Genomic DNA, 20,742 nt, shown 5'->3' with positions numbered 1-20,742 from the left:
ACTACAAGTTACTACATTTTTATTTAGACATGGTTCAATTTTGGTTTGATTGTGTGTTCCAGCTAACACAATTGGCCATGTTGTAGATGGAAAACAGTAGAATTAGCAGTGACAATGACTACATTGTATAGCAAAGAAAAAAATGGGGGCAAAAAAGCAAAAAACTGATGAAATTTAACAAAAAGTTCCTCTAAAAGTAACTATGAATATAATAGAGTTTAATAATTACAGTGAAATAGAAGAACAACTAGGCTGCTAATCAAAGCTAGTGTAATATGTAGTGTGCACTGCTTGATGAATAAATCTTTGAAGGCAAATAAAGGAGTCACAATGTATTCAACCATCAACTTCTACTTAAATAACCAGCTCCCTACCATTGGCCTATTTTTTTTCTTTTTTACAGGTTTTCATGCCGACATCTAACATATTGAAAGGACAATGCAGATATTGCTATTTTGAGGGTGCGTGTTTCACTGAAGCCTAGCCCTACATATCAGTACCACTGGGCTCTTGTCTGTACACTTCCTGTCACAGATCAGTGTCTTTGAAGTGGTTTTTTTGTCTCAGCACATAACAACCTATTAATGTAGTGACCAGCAAATGGTGCTGGAGGGGAGGAACTCATGTACTGCATTTACAGGTTTACAGCATCTATAGGGCAAGCAACATCCCTCTAACTGCTGTCCCTGTTTCTCTCCTCTGTCTCAGTCATATAGATGCACATGTGCACACGTAGTTTGATAATTTGGTCAAATAAAACCGTGCTCCATTTCAGAAAATGCACTTTTCTTACTTATGTTCAGTTTGTGTTTTAACATATAGGTTGTTGTATATACAGTAGAAGAGGTTGAGAATATTAAATAGTAAAAGTGCTTCCCTGCTTTAAGCATAATGAACAAAACAAAATATAAAAGATAGCTGCTTTACTTAGAGGAAAGTCACCATCTATTATCACAAAAAAACAAGCTGCCTAGCACCATAATCAATGAACCAATGAGGGAGAGATAAGTTGAAGAGGAGGGACTGTGAAGACAAAAGAGGAAACCACCCTGTCCCTCACCAAAACCTGTACCCAGACAGACATGTCACTTTACAAGTCACTTCACAGTCATGATGCAAGGTAGCTCATCACTCTCCAGGGAGAATATTCACTAAACACTGGGTAAGTGCTACATTCACACAGCTTGCTGCTTCTAAACTTTCTGAGACTTAAAACCACAAGCAGATACACTTATAGCTCATCCTTGGACTATTTAGCTATTTTCTGTGATGTACTGTGAACAAAACCTAGTGCGCTGCTATTGATCTTCAGTTGCCTGTGAAGACTTTTAGATCAAGCTTGTCTCTTGTTCCTTACATGTTAGCTGTGGGGAGGGCTGTCTGTAAGCTCATGTCCTGTCAGAGGATGTGTAAATCTGACATGCATGCAAGGTTTTCCCCTGTGTAAGCAATGAGATAGTACTGCGCCTGCAAGGAGCTCAAAGATCTGCTAACTATGTCACAACTCTGCAAGAGTGCATTGTAGATTTGAGCAGCATCAGGGGGAGTTTGATTACTGCACAAGCAAGCTAAATGCCAACTCAAATGTATTGTAAGAATATTTAGACAAAGTTAGACAATTGTGAATGTAAGGACTGGGAGCAGAATAGACCAGAATACAAAACAAAACAGAATTAATTTATAGGCCTGCAGCCTCAGGAGAGAACCAGTACAAGCATTACTTTAACACAAAATTTAAAATTATACAGTGTATATGTTAAGTGCATTACATCAATGTAAACATGAAGACAGTCAAAACATTTAAAGGTACAGTGTAAGAAATAGATTAAAATTAAGTGCATGAATTATCTCTCTGCTGGCCACTGACACACAAAAACATTTCTGAACTCTCTGCAAATGAAAAGAGAACATCGCTATGAAGATCAGAGGTTTGTACATAAAATGACATTGTTAACGTAAGTGGCTTTTATGTTATTTATAAAGAAATACATTTTGAAACACTATAGTGCGGAAACACTATAGCCGCACTATGACTGGTGTCATAGCGCGGCTACTATGACTACTAATACAATTACACTATTATATATTAATAATATAATAATTATTATTATGGTTATTATTATTATCAATTAAAATGACTATTGTACAGAATGCACAACTAGATACTACATAGTAATTTTAATTTGGCATAAAAATAATTTGCGTCACTTGATAAACACTGGTGACTATGATGTAATATAATATAATATTATACCTATATATATATATATATATATATATATATACACCTACACACACACATATATATGTGTGTGTGTGTGTGTGTGTGTGTGTGTGTGTGTGTGTGTGTGTATATATATATGTATATATGTGTGTGCATATATACATATATATATATATATATATACATACACACACACACACACACACATATATATATATATATATATACACACACACACAAATCAAACTTTTGACTGGTATTGTAATATGTAGTATTGTAACATATAAGTGTAATATGACAATTTTAACCAGGCAGCGCATTTGATAGCCGTAAATGAGGTGGCGACCAAAACGGTCTACAGTACTGCTTTATACTCATGTGCGCAATAGGCTTCACTGAACTTAAGCATACTTGATTAGCACGATACTTTCCCTACATACCCTGTCTTCTACATTTGTGCTCAACATTGTGCAGTCAACATTATAAATTTTGTGATTTTTGTCAAATGAATGAATTCATACTAAACCAAAACCTTAAGCTTGCTGTAAATCTGCTTCTGATACGGTTGCTGCTCTACTGTCACTTTCACTCTCAGCACTACGTGCTTTACCACCAACATATTATACATTACTGTTTCCATCATTATTCAGTTATAATTAAGGTAAGCAACTACTATATTAGAATAACAAGAACAAAATTTTCTTATAAAACAATTCAGAAAATTATCTTATCGATTATTGCTCTTTGGTGCAACACTTTTTAAAAAAATGAGTGCGTAAAAAATGGATGAACATTTAAATTTAAATTCCAGTAACGAGACAACTAAATGTCATTTCGTTTCACATCTACTTTCCATTTACAGTCATCATCAGATGATCGAGTGGGGTTGCTCTGTAATGGCTCACAGTGGCTGTGACCTCTGCAGCAGAAACCAACCACACACTGTATACTAATCATAAAAGTTCATTAGACTTCAGACTGTGTGAAGATGACAACCTGTCATGCATCCGGTAGTTCTGACATACTGGCACATCTTATTCTTTTTCATTTTCATCCGCTCACTCTCAATTTTAGATGTAAAATTCCGAATATTTCTGCAACATACTTACGTATTTACTTTTTCCACCTCCACACACTCTTGTATTTTATGTTTATGATCCCCGAATATTGTCTTATTGTTGTTGATGTTCAAACTTTACTCATGTTTACTCGTGTGTACAGTCATTAGTCATGGTTTCATATACTGTTAGGGCTTTGTGGCTTTAGAGTGTGTATGAGAGCACAGAATATCAAAGCTTTCACAAAACAGAGTACATTTCCACACATCAACCAGACATTCAGACACAATATCAGACACAGCTGTGATTGAGGAACATTTTATTGCAGATTTTTAAAGCCCTATACAATAAATAATGTCAATTCACTAGAACAGAGTTGTGTAGATAGAAATAATTGGGTCTTATTTGCGTTAAAATAAAATCCATATCAGTTTTAGAACTGTTTTGCAAACTATTTACTATCAGAGATGCAGTATCACACCAACCAAAGAAGGACTACAATCACCTCGGGTACATTCTGCCCCCTCAATTCTCATTAGAGGTAAACCTAGTGTCTGGAAAGGATGGAAAACAGTACAAACCACAGAGAAACATATTATCTGTTGATCACTGAAATAATTTTCCTATTTACAATTTAGCATTTCTAGAAATGTCACATACCTGGTAACAACCTGGCAAATGGATGGAACTTATTTTAACTCCTTGTTGACATAATGTGATTTGATCTTTTGTTCCCTTGACCTTCTCTTCTCAGATTTTTGTTAATATTGCTACCAACTTCAGAAATGATCCGCATCAACAACACCCAATACTTCCACTTCCTGCAGCAGGCCGATGCTTTGCGTCGCTCAGGGTTGTTCTGTGATGCCATCATCTCGGTAAAGAGTCAAATTTTCAGGGCTCATCGGCTCGTACTGGCCTGTGCTAGCAGAACACTAGCACAGCAGCTAGCCCAGGGAGACGTAGACAGCCCAGTCCACTGCACTCTTGAATATTTCTTACCCCGCACCTTCCAGCAAGTCCTGGACTTCACCTACACTCAGACTCTTGAGGTGTCTGTGGATGACCTGCACCTGCTGCTGAGAGCTGCTCAGCTATTGGAGATGCAGCCACTGGAGGACCAGTGCCGGAAGCAGCTGGACACCCTCGACTACAGAGAAGCAGACAAAAGAAGAGAAATTACAGATGTGAAAGAAGAAAAAGAAAGAGCAGAGGAGACAGATCAAAAGAAAAAGGGAAATCTAGTGCAAGAGGAGAAACTCCAAGAGACTTCTCCCCCAGGGAATGAAGCAAGCGACAGCATTGTCACAAAAAACCTTTCCCCCCCTGATCCTGCTAAGAGCCGCAACAGTCCACCATCCCCTAGAAAGAGGCCCAGACTGTCAGCAATGCCCTACAACAGAGACAGTGTCATTACCAGGCCTGTCACGAGCACGTCCTCTTTCTCCTCTCCTTGGACTTTCCCTACAAATATGTGGAACTCTGTAACCACCTTGAAGCGGAAAGCAGAAAACTATTCAAACTTAATAGCAGCTCACCGACTCCAGTCCCCAAACCAGTCCTCTGTAGCATACCCAATCTCCCTCTCCACTCCCCACATGTTCCCCCTCCTGGTCTCTCATTTTCAAGCCCCGGCTCACAGCTCTGTAATGGGCTACTCAAGCTTTCATTCACGTTATACACCAAACCTTTACGCTGGGTCTACAGGGATGGGGAGCATAATCAAGCAAGGCCTGTTGAAAAGAAAAAAACCCAGCCAGAGAGCTTTTACTGGGACCATCCAAACCAGTGAGCTGAGGTAAGTCAGCCCTCAGACACAAATGTATGTGTTGCATGTTTTTAATTTTAATCATTTGTCTCTGTATTTTAACTGTCACAGAGTCATTTAGAATCCCCTAACTTGCTCAGTTGTTCCCTTGCGACAGCTGCAGACCTGACTCACTGCTGTTTGGGTAGATGTGTGCAATCAAGCCTCCTGCACTTTCCAACTAGAGCAATTTCCCCTGTTAACCCTTCCCTGCCAGTCCCAGTCAAACTCTTTTGCCAAATTAAAATCATTGCTGTATACCTTGTACAGTTTCCAGACCAAACACAAGAGAGAAAAAAGAAATGCAAGTTAATTTTGCAATAAATCTAAAGTTTTAGCATGGTTTTGCTTAAAAGTTGGATTGAAACCAATTATACTTTGTTTGAATTCTGAATGAATTTACCACTGCCCTTTCATGACACTAAAAAGTATATTAAAAAACCCTGTTGACTTCATTTTTGGGTGATTTACCTCTTTTTTTCAAGTCTTTGCATCTTGTACAGTGTTCCACACATTGTAACTGAATAGTGTGTAAAGGGGAGCCCCCTAAATTTCTCCCCTCCTTTGCAGAATTCAAGATTTTCCACCCACTGAAACCGTGTTTCAGTGTTTAGAATGGGTGCGTCTGTACCACATGAAATTGTTCAAATTGTCCTTGCATCTTTGTGGAAAAAAAAGCTATTTTTCAGTGTCACTTCATAATCCTGTTCTTTCTTCTCTACCGTTATATGAGAGGTAAACAAGCTTTTACCCTAAATGAGTGTTATACATATCTTGTGGTTGAGGATTGAGAGGAAGGAAAGGGTGTTTAAGGATGTTATCTGTGATGATACATTATGTTGTAAATATATGCAGAGTGACAGTTTTCATTTGCTTTATATTTCTCCAGTTATGCACCTCTGTTGAACACATTATTGTTAAAGAGATACAATCAGAGTCATTTTTTGCAACAGTTGCATCAGAAAATATATTTTCCACAGTTTCCCTGAAGTGCCCAAAGCCAGTGCAGAAAGAGTTAAAGACTGCCAGCATTGCAGTCTCGTTGGTGATCCAGTTCTGCGGGAGTCAGCCTCCACACCTTCAGGTAATGATATGATTATGACAAACAGAAAACACAACTTAATGTTTTTTTAATGATCACAACACATCAAACTTACTGTTATTACTATACAGTAAGATGAAGCCTGTCACAGTGGTTGTCCTGTTGTAGAACTGATCAATTTAACATGATAGCAAGACAGTTCTTGCTGTGACCCCTAACCTCGGAAGACTCCATCTACGTAGCTACGCAATGGAAAGTGATAAAAAGAGTTGTGGTTTTGAGAGCATAGCGCAGCAGGAGCAGTAGTGTGGTTACTAGATACAGCTAGATACATGCAGTACAGTATGTACTGCATCGCAACGGTGGTTTGTCCTATACCAAAAATATATGTTGATTTTTTTATATAATGAATTCCTTTTATGTAAGTCACTGCAATTACACTAAGTCACTTAAACCAACAGCTTGTGTGCGTTTATGTGTATACATGCATATGTGTGTATGATTGTACAATCAAGCTGATAAACATGTTTTATCTGATGTTCAATATCTCTGTTCAATGGAACATTATGTTCATACTTCAAGAGATTAGGGTAAAACTCCTTTACAAATGTCTTACTGCACTGCAGTGTAATAACTTAGGACAAGTACTAAAAGTATATAATAGTACTCAAGAACCTATTGAAAAACTATATCTCTAATAAATTATTACATATAATATGCATTATTATAAGTGTAACAACACTTTATTTATACAACATTTGTATAACTAAAGCATTTAAGCACCTGAGTTCAGTGTTGCTGAGTAATGTCTCTCTCTCTCTATCCTTAGCTTTTCCTTTTATTAAGTTATATTAATAAAGCCATTAAGATAAATAAAGTAAAAGGCATTATCTACATAAGAAGTCTTTTAAAGTGAGACGTGAGGAAAAATATTGGACAGGAAACACGCTAATGACAGCAAGTCTCAGTAGGTTGTGTGTGTGGTGAGCGTTCAATTGTTGTGGTTTATTCTCTCAATTTCCCCCACTACAGTACACCCCCTTCTTATTTCAGCATCCTGTCTATACTATCCTGTTTTCACTTGAGAAACTAAAAAAAAAGAATATAAGATACCAAAAGGCTTTAGTAGCTACCTTAACCTCAAAATCACACCTTTGTAATTTAAGACTTGGTAGATGCAGACAAGACACAAATGCAGAGTGACAGGAAAGTAAATGTGTACAAACTGACTTTATTGTCCTGCAACAGGATGTTGACCAAAAACAGATGTGTGCCTCTGAAACATAATGAGAATACTGTAGCAATATATTATTATATATAATACATCATGTTTTGTTTTCTTTTGTTTTCTTTTGTTTTCTTTTCTTTTCTTTTCTTTTCTTTTCTTTTCTTTTCTTTTCTTTTCTTTTCTTTGATAACTAGTTCAAGTCAATGAGGTCAGTGAGTATTTTAATCCTGTGACAGCTACTGTCGACTTTAGCAAGACTGAAAAAACTTACTGCACTGCGTCACAGTGCCTTTACAAATGAATTAGGGCTGCAACTAATAATTATTTTCATTATCAATTAATCTGCTGATTATTTTCTCAATTAATCAATTAATGCTTTGGTCTCTGCAATGTTAGAAAATAGTCCAAATAACAGTCCAAATGAAAGATATTTCATTTACAATGATATAGAAAACAGAAAAGCATCAATCTATCCACTAATTAATGAATTGACTAATCATTTCTGCAAGTAATTGGTCATTTTGATGGCTCATTGTGGCTTAATGCGGATGTCTATGAGCACGTAAGTTTGACAACATAACAAATAATCTAGTCACAAAAAGAGTGAAAGGCAGAAAACAAGACCCCATTTATTCTGATATCATCTATCTAAAACTGGTCTGTGTTTATCTTCAATAGTTTATGTCTCTTTTACAAAACAGTTCTGAATGTACATACTCATGTTCATCTATTAGTGTTTGAGCAAACATGAATGAACAGGTGGGGGTTGCTATCGTACTTTCTATCATACACTTTTACAGGACTTCCATCTGTTGAAGGAATTGAATTCACAGGTCCTGCTGACATTTAAACTGTGATATGGTGTTTTTGTGTACAGCCAGGCCCCTTTGCCCACCGCAGTATTCACACTTTCACCTATTGTCCCCCCATCCTGTTGTTTGAACAGAGGTGGCCTGTTCAGGGTGTAGGTTCTGTGGAAGAGGAAATGCAGCACAGCATGAACCACAATCCCATCGACAAGACCACAGAGGAGAAAAACCCTACCAGTGCCAACACTGTCCCAAGAAGTTTAGTCTGAAACATCAACTGGACACACACCACCGAGTTCACACCGGTACGCACTCTATCTAATCTGTGATACAAAAGCACAGAAACTTTGTGAACATATTGATTTATTAGTCTGTTACCTTAGTCGAAGTGACTGCAAACTGTAAGTAACATTTATGTTTTTTGTTTTGTTTAAAGTGGTACTGAACTTTGTAGGCTTGTAGCTTGACTGGTTAGACATTACATATTTTCAGATGTAAGACTATGCCTGCCCACAATAGGTAAAAAAAATTTTATACTGTGGGACATTTAGAACAAAAACTACAAAGAATTTCAATATTCAATTTTCTCTTTGTCCAAAAAAAAAAAGAAGTGTTAGAAAAGTACAAGAGAATTTGTGTACTTTGGCTTTAAAAAACAAAGCCAATCAAATAAAATTACAACGACAGTATCTGAAAAGCTAGAATAGTTTAATAGTTTAAGATTGGTCTTACGTTGCGTCAGTCCGTAGGAGGTCTCAAATCGGAGATAAATTAGTTGTTCGCATGGTACGGCAACTTACAAGCAAAAGACGAGATGTATGACTAATTTTCACTGGCTCTTTAAAAAAATTCACTTTTTTCTTAACGTATAGGACTGTGTCAGGACTTTTGAATGTTTTATGCCATTTAGACTACTAATTAGTACGTATGATTTGCATTACTGCTACTCATCCTCCAAAGCAGACTGTTGTGTTTTAGATTTTGGATTATCTTCCAGGCAGCCGACAGTTTCCACTCAGTTTACTACTACGAAACTCATCTAGTAGAAACTTGAAACTTGCAGACTTGAAACTTGTGCGAGATAGCAAATCCATTCATCTATGGAGAACATCATGCTGCTGTTAATGCTGTCAACGTTAACGTCAACATCATTACTCAATGATAATACAAAAGAAATTTCAAATGAGTGTCCCTGTACAACTTTACCATGTAATTATGAATGGCGACAACAATAAAATCAACCAAAATATTCACTGTGATAAATATCAAACATTTTTTTCTGCACATTAAATTAAAAAAGTGTAAGTAATGACCAAAAGCACCCGTTTAAAATTGATTAGCAACACTCAACACTCATTAGGCTATATATAGGTTAAAACCTACGAAACCACAGGAATAGCTGACAATATTTTCCTTTAAAAAGACCAGCATTCAAGATGATCTGTCATCCTAAAATAATATGAGCAATTTTGATGACTCCCGTATTCTAAAACCTTTGTCCTAATCTCTTGTCCTAAAATTGAAAGTTGTATCTTGTACAGTATGTCTTGCTAGCTGCTCTGTTTTAAAAGTTTCTTGTTGGGTTTTAATGATACCTCTATTTAGATCATTGAGATACTACATATTATTGTGAGCTACTAAACCGGAATCAAATTTTTTGTATGCATAAGCATACAAAAAGCTGATTTTGATCAAGTATTCAATTTGTTAAATATTGTTAAACTACATGCACACACACATGCTCACATAATTTGTTAATCTAATTTTTGTTCAGAATGAAAACTAATATCTATTCAGTTTCTCTTTTGATTTTTTTGCTCATCAACATGCAATCATAGAGTGTGTAACTGTTTCGATGGAGATCTGAAGGCCCAGTTTAGTTGATTTCACCCTAAATTAAACACTTGATCTTTGAAAAGGAAAATATTTAACAGCATTAATCAATTGCAGTCTGGGAAACTGGCATAACATGCATGTACTTTTAATATCTAAAGGTATGAGACCCTCTCTAAAATGAACACTCCCTTTCCTCTTCCCCCACTGTCTTCCTTCCTCCCCCCCCCCGTGCTTTCTTGTTCCTGCTTCAAGGGGAGAAACCCTTCGAATGTCGTCTCTGTGGTCAGCGCTCACGGGACTACTCAGCCATGATCAAGCACCTGCGGACTCATGGCGGGGCCGCTCCCTACCAGTGCACAGTGTGCCTGGAGTTCTGCAGCAGCCTGGTTGCCATGCAGAGACACATCAAAAGCCACGCAGTGCAGGACTTCCCTCCTAACTGGAGCATCAACAGCACCTACCTGTACACCTCACACATCTGAGCCATGCCTTACAACACTCTGACCTCCATCTATACAAAGTTCTCATTGATGTTGCTTCAGTATGTGCCTTTCATTTGAGTCACAAACCATCTGTTTTCCTGAAAGAAAAATCCATAATGATGTCTGAAAGACCCAGAAGGTCCTTTAATATCATTTATCATTGTTTTGAAGGTATGATAATACATGAGATGCAAAAAGTTCACAGCGGTAACATCTATACAAACTGAAACTGCTTTGCATTCACATTCAAACAACAGTACAGAGAAATGCAGCACTTATTTCCAATGACAGGTCAGAAAAGGTTTTGAAAGTGCTTACCATTTCATATTATGTCTTGTACGTGCATTAAAGCCACATCAACAGCTCAATGAATGACGCAGGAATCTTCCCTTGTGCCACTAGTGTAAACTTTGTAAGTTTGACCTAGGTTTATAGCGCCCTCATGAGGGCAATCACTGTAACAAGCAGTTTTTACTGTACTTTTGCTCCCAAATGCATCACTATGTCAAAATTGGACCAGTGCATGAGACATTATATTTGCTGAAACATAGTCTACATTCATTTATCCAGATTTAAACAGAATCTATCTGAAAAAAAAAAAAATCCATATTTGCCATGATGCGTAACCGCTTTGATTAAAATTCAAATGATATCATCCTTTGAAATATTCATCTGACTTTGTTCAGCGCTTGTGTAATTTTACTCTCACAGAACAGACCAGAAACAGAAAGAGACGATTGGAGGAGAAAGGGGTTTTCCTAGAGTCAGGCAACACCCAGTGCTTGGCAGAACAGACAAGCAACAAAACTCAGCCAAATTCCACATATGCTAACATTCAAAAGTTTATATGTAATAAAATGTCCTGGTAAGCTAACGCCAAGACTGGAGGGTTCATTCATCTGCCCTGGTTCATTGGATGAGTTGAGAGGAGTTCTTTCTAGCTAGTGACGAACAATAGTCTAGCATTTTCTTATTTTTTATTCTTCCTTTAGTGGATTTTCTGTACTGTCAGCCACTGATGTCAGGCTGCCAACTCACTGGTTGCGGTTCAGAGACGTGGATCCTAAAATTGGATCCTAAAATCCTAAAAGTCTCAAAAGTGGTATTTAGCAACTGCCACACCTCTCTAAAAGCAACACACAAATTATATGACTCTCGAGTTATCCCAGAGGTTCTCATAAGTATGTATACAGTATATAACCATGCACATTGCTCACAAGAGAGAGCTTTATGTAGAGATCTTGGGCCTGGGTCCACTGAAAGCTATTTGTTGATTTGTACAGCATTACCTTAATGTATATGAGAGAGAAAATTAATAAATAATTGTTTAACACATATTTCATGGGCTCATCTTTAATTCATGGGCTTTAATGGATCAATATGCCATGTTTTAGAGATTACTAATTCACCAAATAAACAAGCTAAAACACAATATCTTAGCAACTTTTTACACATAATAAAGGGCATATACATGTAAGTATTACAGGAAGAGCAAGGGGAACAGCTGAGGACAACTCTCATTCAGAAAATTCAAAATTATGATGGTAAAGATGGTAAATAAACATATTTTACATAGTGTTGAACATTTTCTACTTCTACATGACACCATTAATGATCATTAAATATCAACTCTGCCAAGCAAAGAGAAAACTTTAGTGTACTTGTGTATGATCATGTTAAACATTTGTTTATCAGTGAATTGACTTCATATATATTGTGTACAGTAATGCATTACTACTTGACTCAAAGATGTCTGAATGTGGTTAACATAAGAATGCATTATGTGCATGTGGTGTTTGTTTATTTCTGTGAATTGAGACTGTTTTTGTGTGTATTTCAGAATATACGTTAACGCTCTTGACAAAAAAGAAATTCAAATTTAAATAATACAGTATACATCATCAAAAGACAGAACCATATACCTTACTTGTGACAGTGTGGACAGTGTTTTAAGTTAGCAATCACATAAACTGACTTATACCAAAAAGTTTTCATTATTGGCCCAGCAACATATGTACATAACATTGTAATCAGTGTGTGTGTGTGTGTGTACTTATACAACTGGTGTTGTGGGGACATAAATTTATACAGTCACATTGTGAGGACTTTCACCCCTTTTGGGTACAAAAAGCAAGTAAATCAATCAAACTTTTAGGGTGAGGATTTGGTTTAAGATTAAGGTCGAGTTAGGGTTAGGAAAGTAGTGGTTAGGGTTAGAGAAAGTCTCCAGGAAATGAATCTAAGTCAATGTAATGTCTACTGAGGTGATGGAAGCATAACTGTGTAAATAACAACAATAATAATAATAATAATAAGAAGAAGAAGAAGAAGAAGAAGAAGAAGAACAACAACAACAACAACAACAACAACAACAACAACAACAACAACAACAATAATAATAATAATAATAATAGACATGAGACATCAATACAGGTGTGGTTTCTGATTGTTTTGCTGGAGTGTGTTGGGGTTTCTTTGACGACACATGTTCAATATGTGACACATCTTACCTTGGATGAGTAAATGGACCCTTTTTGCAGTAGAAATTTGGACTTGTCGTAGAAGGAAAAGCACAGATGTTACATTTAACATCTCATTTGGCAACAATGGCTTGATAATTTTTAAGTGTCCCACTACGTAAAAGTGACCCTGAAGATGAAGCAGCTAAATGGAATTCAGCCATCATTACTTTTATTGAAAACTGTGCTTTTCCTACTGTGATATGTCAAAATATCTTCTGTGAAAAAGGCTTAAGTTCCTTTTTGATACATTAATTCACCATGAATACAATAATAAAGATAAATAGACTACATTTAATCTTGTTGTAGAAAGTCGTGTATCAACTGCTGTCATGGCAAGCCTTTTTCTGCACTCCCTTCACACTCATTCCCTTCAGATACTCTCTCCTCCTGAATATTATCAATAGTGTATCCTCCATGTGCTGGTTGCTTGTCTTTGTCTTCATCTGTCTTTTCTTCTGCTAAAATTCTCCAGTCTCTGCAGGCTTTGGAGTCTTGAAGTTTACAGTCAGTCAGAACCATTAACTGGTGCGCCTGGCTGGCACTGCAGTGTGGTAACGGTACCTGGTAGGTGGTGTGGAACCGACGCAGGTCGACTCTGAACGAGCCCTTCTCCAGTGTCATGCAGGGTTCAAAGCGAGCACCCCACTCAATCTCTGTTTCAATATAGGATGTCTTGGCTTGACACATCATGCCTGTGTACAAAGTGATCATAAGGAAGTGTGTTAGTGATGATCTTGAGTTTGAAAATCCAAGCAGACATCATTTGCCACATAAGGTCCCAGATAGCAAAATTGCTGTGGCCCAGATATGGCCCACACCCAACACATATGGCACTTTCATCTGGCCCATATACCGCTTGGAATGATGGCACTTGGGTGGTCCACTCCTGTTTCCCAGATCTGGGCCACAAGCAAGCCGTATGCCAACCAAGAACAAACCAGATAAACATACCACATCTTTACCAAAAAAGGCCCACATTTGATTTGGGATATTTGGGCCATATTTGCTATTTTACATGTGGGCCATTTCAGGCTCACATCCATTTTTTCCGGGCCAGAAGAAGGCCAGTAGTGCTGCATCATTGCCTGAAGTGACCCACCTCTGTATGCTATCTGGGAATAACGATGGCTGCATTTTAGTATCCCATTAAGCCACAATAGTTTGACAGTGGGCTAGCATGCACAACATCAGGACCTGAAACTGAAGCAGCTAAATGTAAGTCAGCCATCAATAATTTTATAATTTTCACCTGTCCAAATGTAACTTATATATCTTGGGTATACAGTTACCATCTTGTTCAAAGATTAAAGATATTACAAGATATACTAATACTTCCACGGTTTCAGCCGAGTTAACTTCTACTCATTCATGTGGAACAGGACAAGACAAATCCACAGCAAATTGGGATTAAATATTCAATCTGATTGAATTTTGACACAGAAAATTGCAAGGTTCTCCAATGCCCAGCCAGTTTGAGAGAGACTGGCCTGAACTGCTCAGCAAAATAATATTCAAAATCAGTTGAGGAAGAGATCCTGTTTGCTTACAGTGAGTGTAATATAAAATGTTTGATAAAACTAGAGCCTTGGAATACCTGGGACTGGACCTCAAAATATTTTTAACTTTTTGAGTTTTTGAGTGTTTGGTGCTGTGCAGTTTTCAGGCCACAAGGGTGCAGGACACATAGGATATGTGGGTATTTACTGGAATACAAGCAACATGCCTCATTATCCTCCCAAAATATCGGCTGTTGACCACATAAAGCTGTTAAATTATGAAATCAAGATGTGTTTTACTTTACTTACTATAACTGTGTTGATGCTTCGTGTGAATTAGTTTGACAGTAAATAAACAAAAATCTAAAAAAAAAACCCTAACCCTAACCCTAACCCTATTATGACAATAGCAGAAATAAGAAATGACCTTTTAAATCACAATGCAACACAATTGTCTCTAACAGGCACTAAAAGTTGTCTAACTATCAGTTAGGCTACAGTTACTGTTTCTGTCTGACTCTGGTACATGGAAAATTCTAGTGAGCCCCAAAGCCCAAACAGTCTCTTCAGTATTCGTCTGTATTTGTTTGTATTTAAGCTAATATGTCTACTACCTACTAAAAGGCGAAATATGTTTATTATGTATCCAGTTTATGTATACAGTATTTTTTGCCTTTTGATTGGTAGCCTTTCACTGCCTTTCACATGCCCACTGAGTAATCATTTAAGATTTTGAATTTAATGTCCTGTTATTTTACTGGAGTCACTGTCCACAGAGATGCTAACAGCCAGCTTCCACAAGAGTGTATGTTTACAACATTTAGGGTGTTAGAATAAAACACAAGAAGCCTTTGTGTTCTTTAAACACAACAGTTTAAAGATGTTATAAGTTTTTTAAACCCAAAATGGCACTGCTCGCACTGCTCACTGACATATATGGTATCACAGTTTACTGGCTTAGTGCAATAGAGTGGTTTTGAAAACTGACATTCTCAGAGCAAACAAACAAAGGATGGGAAAATGGTTTGACTTGATATGGCTGGCACACATCTATGAAAAATGCCTGGATTGTCCCCATACGAACCTATCTCCTAAAAATTATGGTGGCCCTGATGCAAAGCACAACAACATTTGACAAATATTTCAAAAAAGAAAACGCACTAGCATTAGCAGCATAACTAAAATAGCAGCCAACTTCCCTCTTTCCAAAAATGTGTATGTATAATTGTATCTCCATGTGAATTGGCAATAAAAGAGCAGTATGGTTGACAAATGAATGGATGTGAACCATTAACCAATTAAAGCCTGAATAGTTAATTATTTGGCCACTTGGGGGCAGTGGAAACAAGTTGTGAACACAACATTGACACATAATCACCTTTTACGTTGAAATGGTGAAGCAGTTATTTACACATTCAGGAGTTACGGAACAATATAATCATTCATTTGGAATCGTGTTTCTGTCAACCCGGTGAAAGTTCAATATTCACTCTCTTAGCTGTTTTTGGTCTCTATCAACTCCTGAGGGAAATATCTGGCTTTTCAACTACTAAATGCTAATGTCTGTGCCATTTCGTGCTGAGCAGATAATGTATAGTGGGTTTTTAGCAGACAGCTGTTTTTGCTAAAAACAGCTGTCTGCTGTGGCTGAAAATGGAGCCATGAGAGTCATGAGAGTGAACCAAAACAGTAAATTTGCAGGCTGGATTCTCTGTAGGTTTATCACTGCAGATGACACATTACATATTGTCATTTGATTCACTGTTATTACAAAGATAATGAAAGTGAGACTGAATACTTAAAAGAGTATGTTTACCCCCCCAAAAAACATGTTTTTTTCACTTAGCCCTTGTGGTATCTAGTCAAACAGAAACTTTTGTTTTCAAGTTTCCAGTTACTTACAGTTATGAAAACAGTCTGTGCTCTGTGCAGTCTTATCTGCAGATTGCACAGAGCACGGACTGTTTTCACTGGAACTGATTACTGAAGAATGAGACCCTATAAAAGTGGCTTATACAGAAGTACCACAAACCAGAAACAAAAGTATTGGGGTAGAAAGAAAATCCAGGAAAATATAAAACCAAAACTTAAAATCAAAAAAGTATTTCAGAGCAAACCAGGATACTAGGATAGACACCATTTTATTAGGGGATTACACTGAAGGAGCAAACTACACTTATATAACTTGTATAAGTTACATATGTCATATATCTCTGACAGAGCGAATCTGATGAAGAAACGTGCAAACACATAGTTTTTTAATGTAATCCCCTAATAAAATTCTGTCTATCCTCATATCCTGGTGTGCGCTGAAATACTTTTTTGACTTTCTGTAATTTGCCCTATATCAGCTGGCACCCAGGAGAGAGGCACTGTTGTACACAGGGTATTTCAATTTTTTATAAAACCAAAACTACTTGTTTGGCTGGATACCACCCAGGTAAAGTAAGAAAATGCAGTGAGGGACCCTTAAAACTTCATAATTGCTTTATTTGTGTCATATCTGCTTTTGTATCCCTTTTTGACCACTACTATTATTGATTACTCACCTGTGGCCTCAACAATTCCTTCCAAGATAACAATTATCTCAAACTGTTGTCGTCTAAGCTGTTCGGGGCCAAATTCCCAGAGTGGACTATTGGAGTCAATGTTGTGCTGGATGACTTGAGGCTCTACCAGAAAGAGTCGGTCTGACCCTGTTTCATAACCAAGGTCAATCTCTGTCTGCTCAAGTGGCAGGAACTCACCCTCAGTTGTTTGTCGGGACTTAATTAACTTTGCACGGACCTTAGCATCCACCATGTGGCTTTCTCTCAGGTCCCCCAGCCGGAACATTAAACATAGCTGATCATCACGGTTGGCGATAACACAAGTGCGACTAAAAAGAAGTGTCTCAGCCCGCTTTTTAGGTCGAGATATTTTGACAAACATGCAACCCACCATTAGAGCATCTATCATGGACCCTATAATACACTGCATCATGACCAGCAGCACACCCTCATGGCAGGTAGGGGACACAGTGCGTGACCCATAACCAATGGTGCGCTGCGTCTCCACAGAGAAGAGTAGAGCTGAGATGAAGCCATCAACACCTAAGTAGCAGGGCCTTTGGTCAAGGAGATGGTCTTTAGTGATGCTGACGGGTCGCTCTTGTCCTACATCACCTCGGAAGGAAGCATTCAAGAAATACAGTCCAGCAAACAATAACCAGGTGGTGATGTAGCACATCATGAATACGAATAGAAACCAGCGGTACTGAAGGTCCACAAAAGAGGTAAAGATGTCAGACAGGAAACGGCCCCTCTCAGAAATGTGACACAGGTTGACACGACACTTTCCATCCTTGGAGATGTAGCGAAGTTGCTCCCTGGTTTCTGCAGGAATGGTGGGGGTTTGGTCACAGTCACTCTCCAGAAGTTTACTCCGGGCCTTGGCCAGGCTGTCTATCTCTCTAGCAGGGCTTGACATGTTGCTGTGCACAGGTGAGAGCGGGGTACTATGAAGAGGACTGTTGTTAATGACATGAAGGGAGCTAGGACTCTCCATATTAGGCACACTGAGGGCATGGCGAGGGTACCGTGAAACCGTGTTGGTCTCTCTCAGTGAGCAGCGGCGCAAAAAGGCTTGCTCTCTATCTGTGAAACCAAGGGGAGGAGGGAGCAAGCAAATGCTTCCACGATAAGGAATGTCTGTTATACTTTTATGGTGCCGCTTGGCTGTAGCAAGCTCAGGAAAAGCTCCTGGCATGATGTCTGGGAGAGGAAGTGAGAACTCTGTGTTTTTCTGGAGAAAGAGAAAGTAGACATACATGTTATTTTCTCTTCCCTCACACCCGTGTTGGTGCAGGTGAGTTGCTGCATACCACTGCCCTTTCAGAGATAAATAAAGTTATACTGAAATTGGATAGAAATTTGTTTGTACAGGTAATCTAAGTGCATTTTGAAGTTCAAGGTGCTCAGTATTACCATATTTATTTTCCTCAGTCTTTTTTATTTTCTTCATTTAGTCCATATTCTAGTGGCATATTCACTGCTACAACTGCTACTATTGTGATACAATTGAAAGCTCCACAAGAGCTACTAAATGGACCTTGTAGTGAGATTGTTTTGTTTCCAAGGTCAAGAATGAACTTTTAATCTCAAATTTTAAGACATCATTAACAAGAAGTCCTGTGTGTCATACGATTTTACAGGCCTCAGTTCCTTAGCAGACATTCTTTGCAAAGACAACAATGCACTACAACATATTCTCAATATTGCATGAATATTCAACAAATGAAAATAATATTGCTGTACAAATAAAATCATTGCCTTACATTTATTAAGTAGCTCTCGCATTGAATTTTCTCCCCTGATGGTGTGGAATGGACGACCATGAGAGATTTTGGCTGATTGGGCTGTCCCCTTGTCTCATCCTGGGTGGACCCTGGAGGCCACATGGCTGTTGTCCCAATGGATCCAGGGGACCCTCTGGTTTCAAAGTTAAAGTCTCTTCTAGCACCAGGATACATTTCAGAAATGCAAAGGCAATAACCACCAGCAGCAGAACATGGGCATAATTACTCAGGTTTCAAGATTCTTCCATTGATCTAAGACCTGAGGACATAAAAGAGGATTGTCACACAGGATTTGGATCTTGACACAATCGCATCATTAGATCCCAGGTATATATTACACCCGGGAGCACATTATAGCTCATTAAATTGAACTCAAGCTGGTTAAAAGTAGCTTAAACACTTGACATGGATAACAGGAAAGAGCACACTGTGGTAATAGACAAAAAGTTCTGTAAGCATTTCGAAAAATAGTTACACCCATAACGATATTTTGACCTTAACCAATGAGTCAATTTTCTAGAAGGCAAGCTGTTTTTGGAAAACAGGGACTTCCACATTAGATCTGAGATGAACTAACCTGCGGGAAGTGCCGACACTTCCTATCATTCCGTACCAGACAAAAGAAACAAAATACTTCCTTTTAAGGCAATGTTTTAGCCTGCGTACTTTAACGCACACTGTATCAGCCAACAAAGCTTCAGGAGGATATCCTGACCATCTGGACTTAAGCTCTATCATCCTGTTGTCTCAGCAGTACTTTATCTTGCAGAGTAGACTGAGCTGCTCTTCTCGTTCAGAATATCCAACCTAAGGTTACCTAAACCTACTAATTTGGACAATATATACTGATTCAACTTTGAAGCCGCAATATTAAAACAACTTGAAAACTTGTTAATAAGTATGTTGGGATGCAGTGACACAAAATAAGCAAGTAATGTTCGGAAATACTACTCTGAAAGCTCGGATCTCACTGAATAAGTGAGCAGCAAGTCTACTAATAAGTCTGCTTAACCCTTTGTCACAATGTGTGGGGGTTTTGCAAAATCTTCCTACAAACCTCAATCATTAGTAACCCCTGGTTCATGTACACTCACTGACTGAGCTACAAATGAAAATAATTTTTCATCTAAACTTTTCAGAAAATACAGTTAATAATAGTAAACCTGAAAAAGGTATTCTTGGCAATTTTTTTCTAATCACTTATAGCTGCCAAAAGCGTTATTTTCAAAACCTATGAATATATTTCAATGTACAAGCTAGGAGTGTGCACGCAGATTAAAACCAAAGAGGGCAGGTGCTGGACTGAAAGTGAGAAAATGTTGAAAAAAACAGATAAACAGCTCACACATCACCTTGGTGCAATAACTCATTGCATTTTTTTTACACCAAGTCAGCATGCTGAGAAGGAGAGAAAGGTGTCTAATTCTGTCCCCAGGTATTTAAAAGTGTCCACCTGCTCCACCAACTGACCGTCCAGCCTGATAGGTTCAAAAATTGGGTGGGGTGAGTCCAGTTTCCCCATGCTCCTACAACACAGCTCTTCGGTCTTGTTGATGTTCAGCTCCAGGCATCTTTCTTCAAAAGCCTGGAGTGTAGAATGAAGTATGGAGAAAGAAGGGCTTGGAACAGTTGGGTGAAGACATCTCCTAGCTGAGTGGAGCAGTCTCTGAGATACCTGCCTCTGAGCATGTCGGGGCCAAGGGTTTTGTGGGGACTGACGAGTCCCAGAATTCTGTTCTTCTCCCAGACAGATGTTTTTTGTTTTGTTTTTTTTGTTACAGACTCCCCAATGGGATTACGTAACACTCCTAATATCATCTCCTAATAAAAATACTGGCCCAGCAGCAGTGATCCGGGAGAACTCAAAGGTTACATAATAGGAAGAACAAGAGGAGTATTTGT

The 20,742-nt window shown here is 38.1% G+C and overlaps 2 protein-coding genes across 4 annotated transcripts; one reads left to right on the top strand and one right to left on the bottom strand.

Annotated features, from left to right (window-relative positions):
* The first annotated feature begins 1,055 nt into the window (after positions 1-1,055).
* On the top strand, positions 1,056-12,600 carry zbtb32 (zinc finger and BTB domain containing 32). Its single transcript, XM_044358708.1, has 5 exons — positions 1,056-1,162; positions 4,037-5,080; positions 6,070-6,173; positions 8,306-8,473; positions 10,257-12,600. The coding sequence occupies exons 2-5, from the start codon at positions 4,068-4,070 to the stop codon at positions 10,484-10,486; spliced, it is 1,515 nt and encodes a 504-aa protein (XP_044214643.1). The 5' UTR covers positions 1,056-1,162; positions 4,037-4,067; the 3' UTR covers positions 10,487-12,600.
* A 350-nt stretch (positions 12,601-12,950) lies between these two features.
* Positions 12,951-20,655, bottom strand: LOC122987058 (G protein-activated inward rectifier potassium channel 3-like). 3 transcript variants are annotated; one of them, XM_044358689.1, is made up of 4 exons: positions 20,193-20,655; positions 18,820-19,099; positions 17,054-18,287; positions 12,951-13,700 (listed from the first exon to the last, which is right to left on the bottom strand). In XM_044358689.1, exons 2-4 carry the CDS (start codon positions 19,012-19,014, stop codon positions 13,336-13,338), a joined length of 1,794 nt encoding a protein of 597 aa, XP_044214624.1. In that variant the 5' UTR covers positions 19,015-19,099; positions 20,193-20,655; the 3' UTR covers positions 12,951-13,335. The 3 variants fall into 3 exon arrangements, with proteins under 3 accessions (XP_044214624.1, XP_044214626.1, XP_044214625.1); XM_044358691.1 differs by having other exon boundaries at positions 17,252-18,287; XM_044358690.1 differs by lacking the exon at positions 20,193-20,655 and having other exon boundaries at positions 18,820-19,454.
* Between the last annotated feature and the right edge of the window lie 87 nt (positions 20,656-20,742).

This window comes from Thunnus albacares, chromosome 8 (genome assembly GCF_914725855.1).
Source record: "Thunnus albacares chromosome 8, fThuAlb1.1, whole genome shotgun sequence".
NCBI lineage: Eukaryota > Metazoa > Chordata > Actinopteri > Scombriformes > Scombridae > Thunnus > Thunnus albacares.
Note: the sequence above shows the minus strand (reverse complement) of the source record. Positions and strands in the feature narration are given on the sequence as shown.